General features: G+C 41.7%; 2 protein-coding genes across 2 annotated transcripts; one reads left to right on the top strand and one right to left on the bottom strand.

The window, feature by feature from the left end:
• Positions 1 to 1,319: 1,319 nt before the first annotated feature.
• fkbp9 (FKBP prolyl isomerase 9) lies at positions 1,320 to 15,380 on the bottom strand. Its single transcript, XM_084919893.1, has 10 exons — positions 15,032 to 15,380; positions 14,138 to 14,283; positions 12,441 to 12,630; positions 12,216 to 12,361; positions 10,456 to 10,645; positions 6,016 to 6,161; positions 5,519 to 5,708; positions 3,238 to 3,383; positions 2,466 to 2,629; positions 1,320 to 2,389 (listed from the first exon to the last, which is right to left on the bottom strand). The coding sequence occupies exons 1-10, from the start codon at positions 15,364 to 15,366 to the stop codon at positions 2,210 to 2,212; spliced, it is 1,833 nt and encodes a 610-aa protein (XP_084776019.1). The 5' UTR covers positions 15,367 to 15,380; the 3' UTR covers positions 1,320 to 2,209.
• Positions 15,381 to 16,261: 881 nt separating this feature from the next.
• crtap (cartilage associated protein) lies at positions 16,262 to 21,289 on the top strand. Its single transcript, XM_084919538.1, has 7 exons — positions 16,262 to 16,808; positions 18,001 to 18,150; positions 18,634 to 18,805; positions 18,875 to 19,003; positions 19,108 to 19,253; positions 20,347 to 20,430; positions 20,966 to 21,289. Exons 1-7 carry the CDS (start codon positions 16,347 to 16,349, stop codon positions 21,032 to 21,034), a joined length of 1,212 nt encoding a protein of 403 aa, XP_084775664.1. The 5' UTR covers positions 16,262 to 16,346; the 3' UTR covers positions 21,035 to 21,289.
• The last annotated feature ends 995 nt before the right edge of the window (positions 21,290 to 22,284 follow it).

Here is a 22,284-nt window from a genome sequence, read left to right as displayed (position 1 = left end):
GCATTTCAGAGTTTTAAACATGCAAATGTATCTAACCTTGCAGTCCTGGCCAAGACCTAGACTCTCTCACTTTCAGGAGCGGATGCACAGAGCACTAAGCAGTTATCCGGCATATCGTTGTGTAATACCGAAGATTTTCACTGAGTTTATCGACTAGAAGGTTGTGTGTTTTCCTAATTTCCCATAACATAAAGTAGGCTGCCTGTCCTGATTACAGTCTGAACAACCTTTATTTCAATGGCAGTAAAGTTAACTTCTTAAAAAGAAAAAAGCTGACAGGGTTGAATGGTCCAGTGATTTCTTAAATCAGCCTAGATGCATTTCCCCTGCATCTGCAGAGGAAATGAAAGTGCTACTCAGGCTGCTCACAGCAGTTTAAATGGTTCAGGGTTTTTTCACCTATGGGGGTGATATTTGTTTTTCCACTGTGACTAAGATATCTCGAGTCTGTTTGGACTATGTTTGCCATATAGATCTTTAATCTCACTCTTGCGGTGTCCTCTCACTTGGTAAGAGAATTGTCCTAACACTTAATCTCTGCAAACCCCTGACAACAAGTGCTAATCAACTTTTCCTCTATAATCATGTTTAATGATGAGTATGGCATTAGACCACCTAATCTTCTTCTGACTATAATAAAAAGCTTTTCCTTCACATATACTGGGTAAAAGGTACATTTAGAGCAGTGCATGTCCTGACAGATCCAGCCAAAAGGTGATGTTGTGGAAAAATAATTTTCTGAGATTTGCCAAGGGCTTGTGGATAACAAATAGGGCTTGCAGGATCAAAAAAAAAGAGGCCTCTGTTTGCAGGAATGCAGCAGAAAAAGAGCAGGGGGAAATTCATGTGAAACTATGCATCATGTGAAACTGTGGGGGTAGATAAAGTAGTGAAAGGAGACACCAGGTATGTGTCCACTACAGGGTGACTGCTCTCTGCCCTGGCCTTAAGAAACAAGGAGGTGGAAAGAAAAAGAGCAAACACATTTTTCATTTCTGAGAATAGCAGGAGGAATGTGGAGGCAAGATATAGGAGACAAGACAACTGCATATATCAATGGTAATGGGATAGTGTGTATGCATTCAATGATCAGGGTTAGGTCAAAGGTGTCCTAAATGTATTGTGTGACTTAGAGTAAAAATGTAACAGGTTGAAGGAGCGCCCCTCAGATCTGCAGGATGCTTTGCGCTGTGCACAACTCCCCATGCGCATGGGTAAACAAAGATATTTGTTTATATTTGTTAAAGCTGTAGGGAGCTCAGTTCTCACACTCATGTAGGCATCAACCTGATAATGAAGACACAATGCGAGCATTATATTTAGGCCAGGTCATTTAATCGAATGAAATTTTCAGCTGATACAGGCGACATCAAGCCTTAGTGTTCTCCTGAATGTAAAAGTAATAGAAAAAAAAAACTCTATTTGCATAGCTCTGTCTCACTCTTGCACACACACGCACACACTTGCACACAAATTCCTAAACCGCACCAGACATCCAGAGAAGACCGAAACAAGCGAAGGAACAAACAGTAGACCAAAAACGAGTGAAGGAATGGAGGTTTCAGACCTGACAGCTGGAGGGTGACTGAATGATTTTAACGGCTGAAAACACAGAAGGTGGGCTGACATTTAAAAGTGAAACAGTGGTAGGTGTTGAATGTACATAAAGGAAATAAAACCCTATTATTTTTCACTTTTAAAAACAGCGGCAGCTCTGAGTAAGAACCTTTCTTCCATCACAGTGTATCACAGTTAATTACGAATAACTCGGTGCTCCTGTCAAGACAGTTTGGACAAACTGAGTAGAAAATAAGAAAATAAAAGTCTGTAAAGTCAAAAGAGTTTTTAATCTAGATGAAGTGGAGCTAGGCACTTGTTTGTTCTCTCACACAGGAGTGCTTTTATACCCTTTGATGAGAAAGGAGGTTAAAAAATTCATTCATTTCCATCGTAGTCCTCAAATTACATGATTTTTTTCTAAATCCTACATACTCTTTATTTCTTCTTACACTCAATTGGCACTTCATGGACGAGACGTCCTTTAACTCTATCATCTAAGTCCACAAAATCTCTGTCAGCCCATTTCCCCCTCCACACTTTAAACATACAAACCCATCTGCAGCTACTCTACCACCCACAAATTTACTATCAGTCCCCATTTCCCCAACTATCTGACCCTTTGCCTTATACCCTCGCGCTATAAAGCACGTCATAGCTCGTCGTGGGCAGCAGCCTCATCGGCTTTAAGTTTGAACTCTGCCTCTGTGATCTTTCCGTCACCGTTGCGGTCCTGGTTGGAGAACATGTTGTCAATGATGCGATAAGGATCAAAGCCAGGAGCCAGGCGACCTTTACCCTCGGTCACCTGCCGCATGATGTAGTCAGTGAACTGTGCAAACAAAAAGGGGATGGTAAATTAATGGTGATGGTTAAGAGAAAATCTTGATAAGAGCAGCTTGACATACCTCAGAGGGCTCCACCTCTTTGTCGCTGTTTTTGTCCATCTCAGAGAAGAGGTCTGGAGACACCTCCTCGTTCCAGATGAACATGTAGCCTTCGGGAAGTCCTTCCTCCATGTCAACCAGCTCGATGTCAAACACCAGCACGGCACTGCCTGGAACCTCACCAGCTGGACGTACAAATAAAAGCTCAATAAATCACCGTGACTCGTTCCAGACATCAGCTGAAAAGAGAGAACTATCTCTACTGCTCACTGGGTGCTTTAACCTCAAGTTATAAAATTATAAAATGGAGTTTACAGTCATTGTGTGCTCAATGAACTATTTGATGAATGTGGAAATATGGTTATCCTTTTAGTTAAATGAGGAGAACTGATGCTACTCTCATGTTAAATCCATCCATCCTCCCTCCTACTCTGCTCCTGCTTATCTGGGCAGGCCGGCAGTACCAGAAAGACCCTCGTGTGTTGCCTTTCTGTGGACCCACCACCCACAGGATGAGCTATAGGGGTTCAGTGCATTTCCCAAATCTGCTGATAAGTGGATTTTCATCCCTGACCAGGCTAGACAGCAAAACTAAGTAAATACTTACAATAATTTTATTTTATGACTGGAAACTGAAAGAAACCTTTCATGTGTTGCACCACTAGAAAGGTGCACGCAGTAAAAATGTGTTTCATTTTAAATGAAATGAAACACACATTTAGTTTAAAATGAAACACACACATTCTGAGTGTGTGTGTGTGAGTAAGTGTGCGGGCGTGTGTGCGTGACTCACTGACTCCCCTCTCCCCATAGCCCAGATGAGGAGGAATAACAAGGTGTCTTCTCTCTCCCACACACATGTCCATGAGTCCATCCTCCATCCCCGGGACCACCTGGTTTGCTCCCAGGACTATGTTGTATGTCTTCCCATAATTATACCTGAAACAGATGAACATATAAAACAGCTGCATATTAGTCGCCGTGCTAAAGGAAGCATGTCCATCATTTCTGTGTACACACATGAGATCTGTTTTTCTTATTTATTCTTGTTTAAGAATTAGTCAAACTTTCAACTTGTAAACATAATGTGTATTTCCTGAGGATCACGGTGTGGGTTTGAATCCACAGCATTAAGAAGACTTTTGCAAATTATAACCTGCTGCTAGGATGACTCACAATTGTGGATTCAAACAACCATTAAACAGTGAGGAGACATGACCCTGCAGACCATTAATCACAATTATTCAACTCATTGCTGGGGATCGTTACTATATAAAGAGCTCACAGCTCAGACAAAGAGCTCACCATTCAAGAGATCCTACTTATGTTATCTTTGTGATAGCTGGACACTAAACCAGGAGTTTAAAGTGGCCGTGAGGAATAAAAAGGGGAAAAAAAAAAGTTCACATGTAGAGCAACAGTTTTCTTTTTCAAATGCATAACGTGAACAAAGTGGCGCTTTCACCACCACCTATGCGCACTTGAATGCACATCTGTAAGAGGAAACTTGCTAAAAGGTCTGTTTGAAGGCTGAAATCTGACACACCCCCTCTTCAGTCTGCCTGAAGCTGTTTCTATGCAAAAAAGCACAAATCATCACACATCTCTGCTTTGGTCTCATCTGTCCAAACAAAATTTTCTCCTGAAGTCTTATCGTTTGCCCTGATGCAACTTTGCGAACCTCTTTAGAAAGAAGAGGCTTTCTCCTGACAGCTAACTGTACTCTTATTTACCATGCTAACTGAGTCTGAGATGTAGCTCTTGAGCTTTACATGGTCTGATCTTGCTGTGGCTTTGTGGCTTTGCTCCAGACCGGCAAGCTGGACATTGGGGAAACTGTTACAGAGTCATGTTTACCATGAATAATCTTGTAGGCTACATATTATAGCTACATTAAGAAGCTTTTGTGCATATAACACATGTTTTTGGTCAAAATCAGAGAATGACTTGTCTCTGTGTTTAAGTGAGGACTCAGGGAAGCTTGAATCTGTTTTTGGTTCTGTTGTGGTGGGTCTACGTGCTTATTGGTTGACATCTGGTGGATGCCTCCGCTTTTTATTCACTGATTCTGCGCTTTTGTAGAACTTCAATAAATTGTTTTCAGTGAGTTCTGCTCTCCTCTAATGGTCCCTTTTTATGTTTTACTTTTGAACAGAATTCTAAAAACTGAATCGACAGTTGCTTAAAAATGAGTTGAATCTCACCTCCAATTTTTAACCTAGCAACAGCTTTACTAACCTGCTATCAACCCACTACATGTCACCTCTGTCATAGTTCCTATCATGCCATCTATTGCTGCCCTCTTAATTACAGGAAAAATTTAAATTATGTTAAACCGTTGCTCGACTTACGTCTGTATGAGATCAGTTGATTATGATGTACTTGCAAGAAGACTGCTGTTGAAAAGAAAACTGACCCTGAAACGGGGCTGAGTCGGAGCTAATAAAGATAAGATTGTATGCCTCGGCATGACGGAACATGCATGGAAAATTCCACAATTTTGAAAGGCTAATTGTGTAACTTAGGATGTGACTCCAGCTATAATGGCATCCGTGAGCTGTAAGCTTTAGTCTTACTCTGTACCCTCTGATTTCTTGCTGCAAGTAAAACTTGAGAGACTCTGTGATCACTGCTTAAAGTTTTTAAGTCAAATTTTTAAAATTGTCTGAATGTTGATGATGCTCTGGTCCTGATTTCACAGCTATAACACGCTTTACCTGATCTCTTAAGAATTATTAACCGGTTCTCTAATATATCAGGATGTAGAGTAAATTGGGCAAAATCCGAAGCACTTCCTCTGCCCCCAAAACCTTGTTCCAGCCGAGGGATTTCAGCTGGCCTCAGACATGGTTCACTGTGTGTCGTCCCTCCCCCCACTAAGCTCTCAACCCCCCATTCTTTCGCTCCTGCAGGTGGTCTGGAAGAAGGTGGCCTTGCTATTAAATTTTAACTCCCACCTTCACGCTGACGCCTCCATTTAGCTCAATCCCAACTCTGCACAAATAAGTCTCAGTTTCTCTGTTACCTTTTTTTTTTTTTGCTCTCCCAGAAGAGTCCAACAGAGCTTTACTTACGTGGAGTCGATGGATGTGCCGTCCATCAGAGAGGCATTGTAGTGGTATTTAACAAAGTCTCCCTTCTTAGTTTGCCTGTCACACTCGTCTGGCTTGAAAGTGGCGGTGATCTCAGTGATGTCCGAGGGGTTGTGGAAGTCGATGATGTGGACGTCGAACACCAGCACTGCTGAGCCTGGGATCTTTGTGCCTGAGAGAGAGAGAGAGATGTGGAAAGGGGAAAAAATTAGTTGAATCTACCTGTGATTTCAGTCAAAACAAGAATCCAGAATTTTTTTTAAATTTATTGAATCTTGAGTGGAAAGCGTGCACATTTGTACAAAGACGTTCTCAAAAACGAACGTTTATGTCTCGTCGCTACAGCAGACCTTCTGTTTTCTCTACCACAAGAAGAACACATGATAAATGGCACAACAAGCACTTCTGATCTCATGGCTCATGACTCTTATGATCTTTCTCTCACTGAGCCAACGAATCTGAGCATTACACATACGCACCTGTGCCCTCCTCTCCGTAACCGAGATGCGGGGGGATGGTGATGGTGCGTCTCTCCCCAATGCAGACTCCGATCAGGCCCTCATCCATGCCGGCGATCACGTAGCCTCGACCCACGTATGTGTCGTAGGTACGATTACGAGAGTAGCTGAGTAAAAGAAAATATTGAGGAAAATAATTTTGAAGGTGAAAACTGTTTGTTTTTTTACCCTCATATAATAAAGTTAGTCATAGCTTAAGCTTGAGTTTCAGATGCACGCCGATATGGAGGAGGTAAAAACACCGTAACACATTGCAAAAGTCAGTTTTCCTTTATAGACACAGGGTAATGAACAAAGAGATAAACACACACAAAAAACATCTATCTAGCAGATAATCAAACCAGGGACTTCATTTCCTCCTTCGTGATATGCCCCCTACCCAGTCACGCCAGTGTCACCCAAATTTTGTAAGTTTTGCTCTCTTAGTTCAGACTTGTACACACACAGGCAACAATGCACACTTCTCTCTCTAACGGATAAGACAGATAACAGATAACACTTGATCTGACATGTTTTGTGATTGTCTTTAGAAATATGACGCGTTATTATCACAATTCCTCTTTAATTCCTGCTATCCATGTTTACATTTTGTACTGGTTATAGTCTAAGAAGCTTGGAAAGAAAGCCACTGGACTTCTTTAAGTTTCTTGAAGAAGTTTCACCTCTCATCTGAGAAACTTCTTCATTTGCAAAACAAACCAGTAGAGAGTCCCAGGTATTTAAACCCTAGCGGGGGTTGTCCCTTAAAGGAGTTGTTGACCCACCATTAATCATGAGTCAAGGTGTGAAAACGGCATGGGTCAATAACAGGAGAGGTTTTGTGTGAAACCATTGTGAGGCCTTGCCTTGCACCATCCTGTGACTCATTGAGATGGAAGATGTGAGTGGAGATTGAGGCACCAGCATTGTAGGTGGCAGACAGTCGGGTGCCCTAAGCTCCTGAGACTACCATGACCGGGATGACTACGAATCTACACACGTCAGGTTACAGTGTTAAATTCTGTGTATAAATAGTTTTTTATACTCTATTATTGTGGTTATCGGGTTGCCTTGACATTTGGAGCAGACATAGGAGGTTGTTTTGGAAAGATTATTTTTATTTTACGTTTACGATTAGCCGTTGAGGAGGAATCGTGATTGATGTGTTTTGAATACACTTGATCTCTACATGACCAAGGAGATCATTGTAGATTTCCGGAGGAAGGGTCATAACAACCATCTGCCTCTCTTCATTGGCAGTGAGGCGGTGGAGAGGGTGAGTAGTTTTAAATTCTTGGGGGTAACTGTGACCGAGGACCTGTCCTGGGGCAACCATATCACCTCAGTTGCACGGAAGGCCCAACAGCGCCTCTACTACCTGAGGAGACTGCGGAGCGCACACATTCCCAGATCTCTGATGTTGAACTTCTACAACTGTGCCATCAGCAGTGTTCTGACGTATGGATTTCTAGTGTGGTTCCCCAGCTGCACCAAGGCCGATCAGCAAGCACTCCAGCGGGTGGTGAAAGAAGCTGGCAGAATTATTGGAACAAGTCTGCCAGAGATTAGTAATATCTTCCCCACTCGCTGTCTGAGGAGGGTGCATAGTATCCTGCGGGACCAACATCACCCTGCGCGCCACCTTTTCCACCTGCTGCCCTCAGGGAGAAGGTACAGGTCTATACAGGCCAGAACATCCAGATTGGCCAACAGCCTGTATCCACAGGCTGTGAGGCTTCTGAACTCTCTGCCCCCCTCTCACGGACAATAACCATATCCAACTCTTTAATAGCACTGAACTGGTCTGCATTGGTGCATCATATCTTTATTCTCTTTCCCCCTCCTGTCCCCCACCCCTCTTTCTTAAATAGATAACTATCATATCTGACATCATATCTCACAGTACAATAATAATATTGTATGGGTTGCATTGTTGTACTTTGTCATGTTTCTCAGGTCTTTGTCTGAATTTCTTATGAACATTACTTGTCATGTTCTCATGTTGTTGCTAAGGATTGTCTTATTGCACTGGAGTCACACTGGGTTAAATATTTACACTTGGGTTTTAAGGGGTATTTATTATTTTCTTTATTATTGTATTTATGGGTTGTACGGAAGCTCCAAACGCAATTTCATTGTTCTCTGACAATGACAATAAATACTTATCTATCTATCTAATCTATCTAATACGGTGATGTCTTCAAGACTGAACCAGAAAGTGTATAAAAGCAGCTCATTATACCGCTATATAGGCCACATTATACCTTTGATTAAAGATTGTGAAATCATTATATTGTTTTAGGTTGCATTACACTCCTGATCTACAAGAAGGTGAGAAAACATTAGATTTATTAGACTGTTTTATGATGCATTACACTGCTGAGTTATAAGAAATGCTGTTTGTGTATAATCATGACCTTCCTTTTCTGATTACAAAGAGAACAGAACATACTGGGTAGAGGTTTTCTGCCCCATCTCATCAGGAAGAGATAAAACAGGAAGCCAAGGCCGTCACTTAGGTGCCGTAAGATAGAAAGAATGTGAGGGTTTAGGCTTCATGACCCTGGAGGGGGGAGGGGAAGAAGCTATGTGTAACTGTCACACACTTCAAGATTTTGCCAGACACCCTCCTGTGCACATCTCCTGTCCGGACGTCTGTAATGCTCAAAGTGTTGTATGGAATAAAGAGATTGTTGATTGAGCATTAAACACTCAGTGTTGTTCTTCCTTCAGCCCAAAGATCAAAGAATTGGGGTATTTAACAGCACCTAGTTATTTAACTGATCTCCTTGACCTGTGTAACCCCAAGAGAGCACTAAGATCTTCTAGCCAACTGCTCTTAGTGCAACCAAGGTCTCGTTTAAAAGCCAGAGGTGACCGTGCCTTTGCTGTTGCCGCTCCTAGACTCTGGAATAATCTCCCAGTTGATGTCCATACATCCGAATCTATTCAATTGTTTAAATCGTGCCTAAAAACTTACCTGTGTAATTTAGCCTTTGAAGCAAATTAGTTTGACTTTCATCCGGCTTGCACTACATACCATGTTATTGTAATTGTTCAATTTGTCCCTTGTTTCTCCCCACATTGCGGTACTATTGTGAAGCTCTATGATGTACACTGGTCTTTTAAATGTGCTAAAGAAATAAATTTGATTTGATGTAATTAAAACTCGTAGTTTTTGAGTTTTGCAGATTTTAATTTTTTAAAATATATTTTTGATTCACGTAGACCTAAGGGGGACCATATTTCAGCACACTGTAAATGCAAATATGGTTATGCTGAAAATAAACAGTCTAAGAGAGGCAGATGTTAGTCCTTATTAACTCACGATTCGAATGACTGAATTCAGGAGTGACTCATTACCCGCTTATTGGTTTCCTGCATTTAGGGTGTAAATGTAATTCCTACACACAAATAAATACTAAAGGGAATGTTCTCATTCAACATCTGCAAAACCTCCAAGAACTGCAGAGCCTCTCTCTGAAGATGCTGAATGTTTATGTGCATTACCTTAGACTGAGGTTAAATGAACAATACCAGATTTACTGGCTTTATTGTGATGGACACAGTGTGCTAGCTGCTAGCTGTGTGGAATAAGGATAAAGACACTTAGCTGTGAGGCTACCCAGACGTTAAAATCCAACGTCAGCTCATTTGGTGATGATGCATTCAATATCACACCTGTTACAATAAATACGTCTGCTTAAAGCGCAACAGCAGGAAACGATCTTACCCTCAAAACCACTGGGCGTAAGCTGCAACCAACAACTGGTTTAATAGCGTGCATTTGTTTGTTTACCTTGAATAACTCTGCGTCATATGACGCAGATACCGAAGAACTGCACACAGTGCAAATCAGATATGAGTGCAAATGTGTTTCTTTTTTCCTTTTTTCTTGCATTCACTGGCAATATTTCGTGGTACACGTCATTCAGAACCGTGTTATTTCTTTGTGGCACAGATTCAACAAGCTGTTGGGCGCATGTACTTGACCTGATAGATGAAATGATGATGATAAATGATGAAATCTTATCTTATTACATATGACATATTTCTTCAGAAAACTAAACTACACCTTTCTTGCGTTTTGTTTTGATTTTTCAAATCAAATTCGTTTCTGACTATATCTCTTATTTGTGTCCTTTGTGGTTCTAAATTTAGCATACAAGCAATGCCGCTCTAAATCAGGCTTTTTCAAATCCACAAGAAACACCACAAGAAGAGAGATTTTAAACTTAAAACAGTTACACTATTATGCGACACAGATGTGCAGGAAGTTTCTACTTGAAGTTTAAGTTTCGATTCCTCTTTGTGTCTCCAGAGAAATGCTGCCACCGTGAGGCTACTTGAGAAACAGCGGGCAATAAACGGTTTTTATTTAGGAACCACGAGAACAAGTTTCCCTCTATGATGAATACATACCTAGAATCGAAAAATGTCCCATCCAGAAGGCTGCCGTTGTAGTGGTAACGCACAAAGTCTCCAGAAACGGTCTTCCTCGTGCAGGACTCGGGCACCACTTGGTTAGTCACTGTGATCCCGTCTCTGGGATTGTGGAGGTCCAACAGGACAACATCAAACACCAGGGAAGCCTGTCCTGGGATGTCACTGCCTGAGGAGAGAAGAAGATGACGAAGAAGCTAAACTCTTTATTTTTCTGAGCTCAGGTTGCTATTCCCAAACTTTCAGCAAATCAGATCACGATAATGTGATGTGAACACGAGAACACGGGAGCCTTCTTAGTAATGTTTGTGCTTGTTAATGATAGAGTGTGAGTAAGCGGGTTTTCTTACCCTTAAACACAACCAGTTTCAGTTGCACTTGTTAATAACTCACATACACAAAGGTATTGTGAATCATTCCATCTTAATTTCCTCCAGCAGGTAGTCACATAACCGTGCTACGCAATGGATGAAGGATAAAGTTCCTATTACTTAACTTATTTTACCTGCATGCAGCTGTTTTTCTTCAGTTTATAGTGTTTTATTTATTAATGCAATTTCCACTACCTTTAAACAGTGTCAGTCTTACTTTTACTGTCTACTTTTCTTTCTTTTTATCACTCTTGTAAAGCGGTAGAAAGTATAAATACAAATGCTCAGTTACTGTACTTAAGTTGAATTTTTCAGGTATCTGTACTTTAGTTACGAAGTTATTTTTCTGGCTGCTTTGTACTTTTACTCCATACGTTTTCACACAAATATATTTGTGTATACTTACATTTTCAAAACAGGCTAATTACCTTTAGTTAAAGACATTTGATGGGAGTTATTATTATTTTATATCACAGTGGGCCTTCAAAGCGTTAATTCGATATGAGCCTAAACAGTAATACACGAAAACTAATCCTAATGGTGTATCAATCGCCGGGGAGGCAAAACGATATAATTTATGCATAATTTATACCACCAGTGGGTTAAAGTTGTTTTTTTGTTTGTTTTAGTTTGTTTGTTTTGAACAAGTGTGACTGTTCACAAGTTTTTCGTGGTACTTCAGCATCTAGCTAGCCCTACAGAAGAGGAGGGAGGACAAAGGGAGTAACGTTTTTTTAAATGTCAGCTCTTTTCACATCTAACATTTATATCCACAAAGTTTGTCAGACTAGCTAAACATATACAATTTCTAGTCCCATTTAATAATGTAATTTTGTTAAATTAATATTTTATTATATTAATATACCACAAGGTTCAGTTAACTTTACAGAAAAGTCCTCTAAAAAAAATAACTTTTTACTTAATTACTTTGAGTACATTTCTGAGCCTGTACTTTTTTACTTTTACTTGAGTAAAGAAGTTAAATCAGTAATTGAACTTTGACCAGAGTACTTCTAAACCCTAGTACTTCTACTTAAGTACCTAATATCTGTACTTTTGCCGCCTCTGCACTCTCTCATACTATAAGGTCATTGTGTGGCATGTTTACTTAAAATGTCTTGTTTATTGTAGATCTATCTAAACTCAGTCTAGTGTGATTAACAGGATACATATTGGATGGTATTAGTGCAGCTGCTTCTTTTCACCTAAATTCTAGTGTTTGTAGTGAAACTTGAAGAAACTGGAAATCCATCCATCTATTTTCTTGACTGCTTATCCCAGCTGTCGTAGAGCAGGAGACGGGGTACGCCATAGACAGGTCGTCAGTCTGACAGAAGACTTTAAGGAACTAATCACATCAAAACTCACCATCTCCATTCTCTCCATATCCAAGCGATGGGGGCATAGTGATGATGCGCCTCTCTCCAACACACATTCCCAGAAGACCCTGATCCATACCGGCGATCAGCCAGCCGATCCCAACGTAAGTGTCATAGGTCCGCATGCGGGTGTGACTGAAGCAGAGAGTGGCGAAAACAGGCTGTAAGTGTGCAGGTGGATTGATGCATGAATGACAGCTTGTACGAGACAAACCTGGAATCAAAGAGGGTCCCGTCCAGCAGCGTGCCGTTATAGTGGTAGCGGACGTAGTCAGACACTTCCACCTTTCTGGAGCAGACGGAGGGCGTGTGGTAAGTGTTTGTCTGGACGCCATCCTCGGGGTTCCACACATCGAGGAGCAGGACGTCAAAGTGGAGGATGGAGTCAGGAGGGATGATGTCACCTGTGGAGGAGAGGACGGCAGGTGATTCTTAAACTCTGCAGTGGGATATCTGGATTAAATAAACAATCGATTCTGGTTTTTCTGATGAGCTTTTACAGGAAATCCTGATATTGTTCAGTTTTAAGTGTTTTAACCTCCCTTTTGATTTGATTTCTTTCCTGTAGCTGAAAGTTTTAGGACATTCACATCGTGGATGCGTAGCCAACAAATCTGCAGCAGCTTTGTGACGTTATCATGTCAATATGGACCAAAGTCTCTCGGAAATGTTTCCAGCACATTGTTGAATTTATGCCTCAAAACATTTAGGCAGCTCTGGCGCCACAAGATGGTCCAACCTAGTACTAGCAAGGTGTACCTAATAAATTGACTGGTGAGTGTATATAATATGTGTGTAAATGTGATTGTTCTCTGCACGTTATAAACTGCAGGTATAAACTGTTTCTCTGGAGTCTCTGCTTCTCTTCTCTGTGGAAGCCTGAAGCAAAAATCTAGTTTTTGTCATCCATAACTCAAGATTTTGTGTTATTATCTAAAAGTTTTGACGTAATAGTCAGTTTGAGTTAGTAAGTTGAAATTTTGAGATATAAATGGCAAAAATGTGTTTTGTTTTGTTTTTTCAGTGGCAGAAATAAGCTTCCATACTCTTCTACTGTTTCACAGAAGCTTTGTGAGCAGACAGAAGATGTGGCGGGAGGAGGAGATGGAGGGCCTGAGTGTGTGGTAACCATTGTGATTTTACTACTGATGAGTTGGCAGTCTCTTCTGGCAAAATTTTCCCTCTACCACTTCAGAGCGCTCCGTCTATCTCACCGCTCTGTTTTCTTTTTCCTTGTTTGATCCCTCTAAAACAGGCGGCGGTAGAGGACACAGCCTCAGCCTTTACCTGTCTCCACATGCCCACTCTTTCTCTCTCTTTCCCATTAGATAATGGGATAGAAATATTTCATGCTCTTTCTCAAATATACACACCTCTCTCTTCTTGTAAACATAGCTTCACATCCTGTGACTCCCACAATATATGCATTTTCTCACACAAACACAGTGATTTCTGAACAACGGCCCAGGTTTTTTTCATTTCCACACACACACTAATGTGTATCTGCTTGCAGCTGATGCAGTAACATTCACAGCTGAAAATCCACAGCGGCTTCCTCTGGTCTGCTTCCTGGTCTGTGATGCCCCTCTGACATCATTCAACATGGATGCTTAGGAGCAGCCCACTTCCTCTTTGCTTCCACTGACTTCAACAGAACAAAAGTCAGAGCATTCATCAAAGACTGTAACTTCTCCACCTTGTGCTCCTGCAAATATCCCACCAAGATCTCTCTTTGTTATGATTAGCTTTGCCAGAGATATATTTATAGTAACTACAGAGGGATAAACACCAGTCTGTGCCCTAACTTCCCAGAGTTTGGGCACAGAAGTTTTGTTCTCGTTCCAAACAATCAGTCATATGGGACAGAGCGATGTGCTGATATGAGTTTGGCACGTGTTCAGACATACGCACCGTAGCCTTGTTTTCCGTAGGCGAGTTGAGGTGGGATCTTCACCAGTCTTCTCTCGTTGACACACATTCCCACGAGAGCTTTGTCCATCCCTTCAATCAACTGCTTCTTGCCAACAAAGACATTGTACGTGCTGCCACGGTCATAACTAAAACATGAACAAAAACACTGTCAGGGAATTATCTATGAGGATGTTGCTGTGTAACATGAATCGTTTTATTCCCTGGCTTTAATCACATTTCCTTTGAGGCAATGACTTCAGGTTTTTAAAGTGACTGCCTTTCTTTTTCATATTTCAACATCTTAACAGCCTTTTATTTCTAAAGATTTAACATAAAGACTCTTATGCAAAAATGTAAGTGTATTTCTCACTAAAACTGGGCCACGGTGTTATCTTAATCTGCAGAGTCCATCACAGTTTATGCTGTAATCCATTGTGCAGTAAATCAAATGTGACAGTGTATGTGGGGCTTTGGGTGTCTGCCCAGCTGACCACTGTGCAAGACATTTTCACTGTCAGTGGTTTGCAAAGTGGAGTTCGGGGGACTTTAAAGGTCGTGGAAGAAGCCTCTGCATAAAACAAAAACTAGTTTAACTGACCCTGTGCTAACTTGCATATGACAAATAAAACTGAAAACTGAAACTAAATTATCTCTCAGATCGGGGTCCTGTGTAATCCCTGTTTACGTCTGTTTTCCAGACGACACAAAAACAGTTTTGGACCCTGAGATTAAGCACCAGAGCTCAGGCTGTCTGGGTGCCTGCGTGGCTCACAGGGGCGAACCACTAAACGCGCACTTTTACGCATCGCGCACGCTGCTCGGACCGTGCAGCCGGTCTTCTAAACGCAAAGATACTAAAGTGAGAGGGAAATAATGCAGATGTGAGACACTCACCTGGAGTCGAACTTGTTGCCGTCTGGAAACGTGCCGATGTAGTGATACCTGACAAAATCTCCCACTTTGACCGCGCGCACACACTGCTCTGGCACGGAGGTTTTCTCAATGAGGATGTCGTCTAACGGTACCGGAGGAGCGTTGCAGGCGGCGAACGTCACCAGAACCGAGAGATACAACACCCCCTGCGCGCACTTGATCATTGTGACCGAGGAGAAAGATTTGAGACGATGGAGGTAACTGTGGGTACGGCCTGCCTGTGTGCCCGCTGACTCCCTGTCCCCCGGTGCTTTGATTTCCTCTACTCCGATTTGTCCTGCCTTTGGTTCCAGCATAGGACTGATCACGTGTCAAGCCAGAGAAAAAGCCGCACCACATCCGGTTTGAATATTACAAGTAAAACTTTGACTATTCGTCTAAATGTGACGCATTGTTAATAAAACCCAAATACAAGAGGTTGAAACGTGTGGTCCAATATCTCTGTGCCACACAAGCAAAAAACACACAATATTAGATTACAAAATTAGACTCTTATTTTGACACAGTGACGTATTACTTCCGTGTTTCGCTCCAGCTGACTTAACGCCCTTTGCAATTGAATGGGATAGTTGGGGCACCGCGCATTGCTCTTGCGCAGTGCTGCCCGAGTTATGTGTCAACGTGGAAACATTGGGGTCTCCAAACAGATGCGGACACATCCACCTGGATCCATAAAAAAAACCCAAAAAAACCCAATATCTGCATATCTGGCTACGCCTCTGATTTATAGTCAAAGCGTAAGAATAAGCAGCACGCATAACGATTGCTGCTGACTTTACGCACAGATAGAGTTATGTTGGTGGTGTTCAGGTTTTTGGAGGGGAGGCAGACAGAGCAGGAATGTTTCTACGTGGCAGTGGGAGGAGAAGAGGTGGAGGGGGGACAATCTCACCGGGGGTTCAATTAGGCAAGAAAGAGGTTCAAGCTTTAAATGTGAAAAAAAATATTTAAAAAAAGTAAAGCAGACGGTAAATACTCATACCCTTCGGGTAAAATACACTCTTTTTGAATTCATGCTTTCCCTAATAAAAGTTATGAAATGTAGATTTTCAGCCCGGCTTTTCAGTTGTACTGTGAAAAATCCGAACAACTGTAAAGTTTTACTTTTGTAATTTAATGGGAGGAGCACCTCCAGTAGCTCCCACTGGACGGAGCGATCTTGCCAGCCCCGTGCCCGTGGGAGGGGAGGTTTTGTCTGGATACGTGGTGGAACTTGAGGCGGGCCTATAGACCCACGCTCAACAGCCTACCCTTCCAGCTCTTTCCAGCCTCAAAAATGGCTACCTCCACTTCTTCCCAGCTTTTTTCTGCCTTATTAATCGCATTTTTCGTCTCCGTGGTGAACTCCCAGTATGAGAAATACAGCTTCAGGAGTTTCCCCAGGCATGAGCTCATGCCTCTGGAGTCCGCTTACAAATATGCACTGGATCAGTACACCGGGGAGAAGTGGAAGGAGACGGTGGAGTACATGGAGGTGTCTCTGCGACTCTACAGGCTGCTGCGGGACAGCGAGGCCTTCTGCAACCTTAACTGCAGCTCCGTGAGGCTGGAGGACGAGCAGAGGTTTGCGGAGTTTCCAGAGCTGCAGGCGTTTGGAAACGTTATGAAAAGAGCGCAGTGCCTGAAGCGCTGCAAACAGGGCTTACCCGCTTTCAGGCAGACCATGCCCAGCCGGGACACTATAGATGAATTTGAGAGGAGGGAGCCGTACAAATACCTTCAATATGCCTACTTTAAAGTAAGCAGAACTAATAAGGAGGGGGCCTCGAAGGGGTCCCCTAAATGAGATTGGAGTCTCAAACCGGCAGGAATTGCGATGTGTTGTTTACAACTTTCTTTACCCTGTGATAATGGTTTATTTAACTATGGTCGTGATTTTTCCCCGACGTGCGTTTTGACGTCATCTACGTGCCACGGATGCACAATTGGGGGTCTGCTGTAAGAACTAAACTCTTGTGGTTTATGGTCCATTTTTTAAGAAAGGACAGGAAAGGAAAGAAACACCGATAAAGGCGCCGGTTCTTATTCCTCTGCACATCTTAGAATCCTCTATTTTACACGCACAGCATGGTCACAGAAAGTCGACTGTTAAAGCAAATTTACGAATAGTTCAGGAAGCTGAGAAACATGACAAACGCAGATGATCCCATGTGGAAGTGTTAGTCAATATAGTTATTGTATTTTTACCCATGCTGGTGATTTTCTCCACATGGCCCAAGGGGTCACCGAAAAGTTTCATTTTAATGGAAATGAATGTAATCACATCATATTGAACTCCCAGTTGCCACAACTAAGCTCATAGGGCAATGCCAAAAAAGGGGGAAGACACACTGTTTTGCACCTGTTTCGCAAAGTAATCTATTAATCTAAAATAATTTAAAAAAATATGCAGCGGTAACGGAGCGTGAAGTAAGGTGTGCATGAGAGTGGAGATGTGTGTGAGGAATCAGAATCAGAATCAGCTTTACTGACGAGGTATGTTTACATATACAAGTTACAGGACTACACCGTGACACAGACATTAATAACACATATATCATCTTTATATCAAAGATGTTGGAATCAATGTAATAAATATATAGTTACTATATATCAATTCAATTCAAATTTATTGTATGCAGTTATATTTATAATTATAATTATAGTGCTTTATATACAGTTGAAGTAGAAGCAGATGTCAGTGATGAGGAAACAACAGGGGTCAGCACACTGCCAACAATATAAGTTGTGGTCAGTTTTGGTGATTTAAACAGATTAATAAGTGAAGACAAACATCAGCTGATAACTGATAAATGACATCACTCTTACAAGTAAATCTGCTGCTGCATGTGACACTCATTTCATTTCAGGTTAGTACCATAGGCTTTGTGTGGTTTCTTTACTGACCAGCACAAAAACAAATCATTTTAATGTGTGTTTTTGTGTTCTAGTCTGACAACCTGGCCAAGGCGGTGTCTGCTGCCCACACCTTCCTCCTGAAACACCCGGATGATGAGATGATGCAGAGAAACATGGCCTACTACAAGAGTCTGCCTGGAGCCGAGGAGCACCTGAAAGACCTGGAGACCAAATCCTACGAGGTAGGCACAGATGCTTTAAACACAGTGAGGCACGCTTTCATTTTGATCCTTTCTGATTTCTCGAGGCTTTTATCCACAAGAGGCGTCACTCCCATGTGGCATGCAGCCCACTCTGTTATTGGCTCTGTGGGTGCCCTGACGTGGAAGCAGCCTGTGGTCGTGCAGGTCAAACGGGCATATCTGGGAATATGAACTTGCAAGTTTTGGTCTGAGGACTTTAAGGCATCCTTGGCAGGGCCTTAGTGGCTACATCCACTTTACTTTACGCTACAAAATTTCATATGTCTTGATATATATTAGCGTTGTTATGTAAAATACAAGCGTGGGAAGGTGGAAAAAGAGAGTCTGCAACCATTACTCGTCAAAGATTTCAGACAGAAGATAATCATAGTGTTGAAAATGATTAATACTGAGTCCTTTATCAAAGTTTGCATTAACACTCTGGATTGTGTTTTCAAATCCTTTTTTCTTGTGGTATCCCAGACCTTATTTATACGTGCCGTGAGGGCGTACAATGGCGAAAACTTCCGTACCTCGGTGTCAGACATGGAGCTGGCACTGAGGGACTTCTTCAAGGTCTACGACGAGTGTCTGGCTGCGTCTGAGGGACCGAGGGACATCAGAGATTTTAAAGACTTCTACCCCTCGATAGCTGGTCAGCTCATGTCCATCTCATGTGCAGTCATGACTGTTTATTGAAGGTCTAAACGTATTTTCTGTTCAGACCACTACATGGAAGTGCTGGAGAGGAAGGCCGGGTGTGAGAGCGACCTGACACCTGTTGTCGGCGGTTATGTTGTTGAGAAGTTTGTGGCCACCATGTACCACTACTTGCAGTTCGCCTACTACAAGCGTGAGTAGTACTCAGCTGGCAGCTTTGAGCAGAGAACTATTTCTCTTTCGAATTTCTGAGGTTCGTTTGCTGGCGTTTGACTGTGACTTTAACTGTGCTTTCAGTGAATGACTTGAAGAACGCAGTGCCGTGTGCAACCAGCTACTTGCTGTTTGACCCCAATGATGAAGTCATGAAGAACAACGTGGAGTATTACAAATTCCACAAAAGCAAGTGGGGGCTGATAGATGAGGATTTCCTCCCCAGATCAGTGAGTGATGTTCAGAATTAATTACACCGAATATGCACACACCTGATTGATGCATCTCAGCCTGGGAAAGCATATTGTGGATTTATTTAAAAAGCTTGTTTTATTTATTTATGTTTTTGTTATGATGATGATGATGATGATGATGACAAGTCCCTGAAGGACTTATTTCACATTTTTGGAAACATGTTTATTAGCTTTTTTACCTAAAAGTTGTTGAAAAGATCTGTTCGGCAAATATGAAGCTTAGCAGGGCATAAGTCTGTGCACTGCAGGGTATCTGTGTTGTTATTGATCTTCACAGGTACCCATGAGTGAATACTGGAAGTTTCCACCCTGTTTCCAGCCTTTAATGTTAATTACGTTCATATAGTAAGCCATTTGCCAGATGCAGGTTTATTGTTAAAAAACAGCTATAAAACTGCATCAGTGCCAAAAACTGCAGTTCCTCCAGCAGCCACTTGAGATTGGCTCTAAAAGTGAGATTAGCGCCATGGACTTCCTTGTTAAAAAGCATGTTTACAGCCTGGGAAATAAAATGCTTTGGATTATTACGGTTGTGGCCAACAGAGGTGGCTATAGTTAGCAGCTGTCTGCTGGGCTTCACCACAGCTGACCTCTCAGTCATGATTGTGGTGTTGGTGTATTTTGTAGCATTTACCTTTTGTGCAGGTAATTTCTCTAACAGCCCATCCAAGAAAGCAGAAGGTTTCGTAAGTAAAATTTTATTGAACAAAGTTTAATTTAATTCAACTGAATTTATATAGCACCAAATCACAACAACTGTTGCCTAAATGTGATTTAGATTGTAAGATAAAGACCCTACAATAATACAAAGAAACCCCGACAATTAAACGAACCCTTTTGAATAAGCGCATTTGAACCCTCTGACAGAACTAAGCTGAGGGCAGGCGGCCATCTGAATGTATTTTTGATATACCAGTAATAAAAAAAAAAGTATAACTGTTCTTATAAAATGTTTATTGCTTTGTCACAGAAACACACACATCCTAAAGAGGGCTTATTGGTTTCTTCCCCGCTTTTGAGTCTTTGGGTCTCTCTGACACTCATCATTTCTTTGACCGTTGTCCTGCAGGAGGCAGTCCGGTACTACAATCAGACCAACATGCAGCTTCAGATGTTGGAGTTCTCCAAACAGCGTCTGGCCAGCGACGATGAGGTGCGTGGTTTGTATCAAAGGATCTTTCCAGGCGGGAGGTTATCTTAGGTCAAGTGAAGTGAACATAAGATGCAGTCTATGCATAAAAATAGAAATACACAATTCCCATTAAATCACAGTTTGGACTGCACTGTTTGCATCTGTGACCTTGTGTAACTGGGAAAACCCTGGATTCCTCAGGCTGGTCACATGATGACCTTCAGTACAATGTGTCCAGTGTTTATTAGACTGCAATATCACAGACAGCCGTGAGGTGGCAGTGTGGCATCATTTTTCTTTAAGTTATTATACTGCAGCACAGGAAGTGTGACCATCAGGCCAACCCATAAGCCAGGATTACATGCTGTACGTGGTAAATACTATTCAGTTACTGACTCTAATCTCTTCAGTAATGCAGAATATGAGAAATCACAGATAAAACTGCGAGTGTGAGGATTAATGGTAATCCACTTAGTGGAAAAAACCTCGCTTTGAAACAAAACAGCCCCTCCTGAGTTGTCTCTGTGTCATTGTTTTTTCGTGTTTGTGTCTGCAGGGGGAGGTGGTCGAGTTTATAGATGAGTTCCTGGATGAGGATGAGGAGAAGATTCTGCCGAAACACTGAAAAACAACGCAAAACACTCCCAATTTTTATATTTATCGGGTTTACAGTCTGTGGTTGATCGAGTTTGTTTTACTTTCCTACTGCGTGTCCATTAATATTCTGTTCAGTGGACATACAGCATAGTGGCTTAATAATTTAAAGAAAACTGAAATATTTTGTCTCATCTTTTTATTAATGAATTTCTCCAATGTGAATCACACGAGTATGACATTTTTTTTTTCTTTTTTGTTTTACAATAAAATAACTTTCCAATAATCATGCCTTTTCAGTGATGTTGTAAAACAACTGCCACTTCCACTGAGAGCATTTCTGAACAGTAGCTGGATCAACTGAAGGCACAGATGCATCTCTCAGATCCTGTGTCAGGTCTTTGCTGGATTTGTTCCCTCGCTGTAGATAGATTTTTAGTCCTGCAACTTCTAATTTTGTCCTCCACTTGTTCTTCAAAGTTGCAAGGAGACACTGCAAACCACGCTGAGATATGACAGGTTTTTCACTGATAGCTCTTTGGGAATAGCCCTGCTGGTCAAAAAATACTACTTTATGTCTGTCGAGCTGTGTTGTCTTTGGTATTTTTCAGCTAAAGAAATGGGAACAAATGCTTTAGCGACAGGCTGCAAATGAAAAAAGTGCCTAAAGAGACAATTTAAAACTGGCTCTTTGCTAAGTTCATCCCTTGAGTTAGGTAGCTCTTTGTGCTTAAATGGTTCACGGGTCTGTGTTAAGCCACTTAACAAACAACAGACATTCTCCAGATAAAGGTCAGGTACAAGGACTGGAGTGTCCAAATGTCAATAGAGAAGTTTTTAAAGACCCTCAGAAATTCTGCAAAACTGTGAAGACAGTGATGTAAACCTACCAACCATTCTGATTCTCTTTCACCACATGAGACAAACAGTAAATCATCCCAGTATCGAAGCTGGAAAAACAAATTTTTAATATCTGTTTTAAAAGTGACTTAAATGTTAATTAGTCAGCTATTCTTCATTTCCAGTTCACTGGTCTTTAACTGGAGCCCCAATATAAAGAAACCCAGAGGTAGAAGACAGGAGAGCTGAGCAGAGAGCCCACCAGAGAAAACACTGTGGTGTTTAATAATGTTTGAACATTGAGTCTCTGTGCAGTTTGTCACATGGTGATGTTAAAAACCCACAGGGGAACATTCCCTCTGTATTACTGTGTGTCTCCAACTCTTCGCCTTCTCCTTCTGTCCTGTTTCTTTTATTACCTCTTCCTCAGCTGTAGTTCAT

The sequence above is a fragment of the Perissodus microlepis genome, chromosome 22 (genome assembly GCF_051167445.1).
Source record: "Perissodus microlepis isolate ML-2025 ecotype Zambia chromosome 22, ASM5116744v1, whole genome shotgun sequence".
NCBI classification, from domain to species: Eukaryota; Metazoa; Chordata; class Actinopteri; order Cichliformes; family Cichlidae; genus Perissodus; species Perissodus microlepis.
The sequence above is the reverse complement of the archived record's forward strand: the minus strand, read 5'-3'. Positions and strand labels throughout refer to the sequence as shown.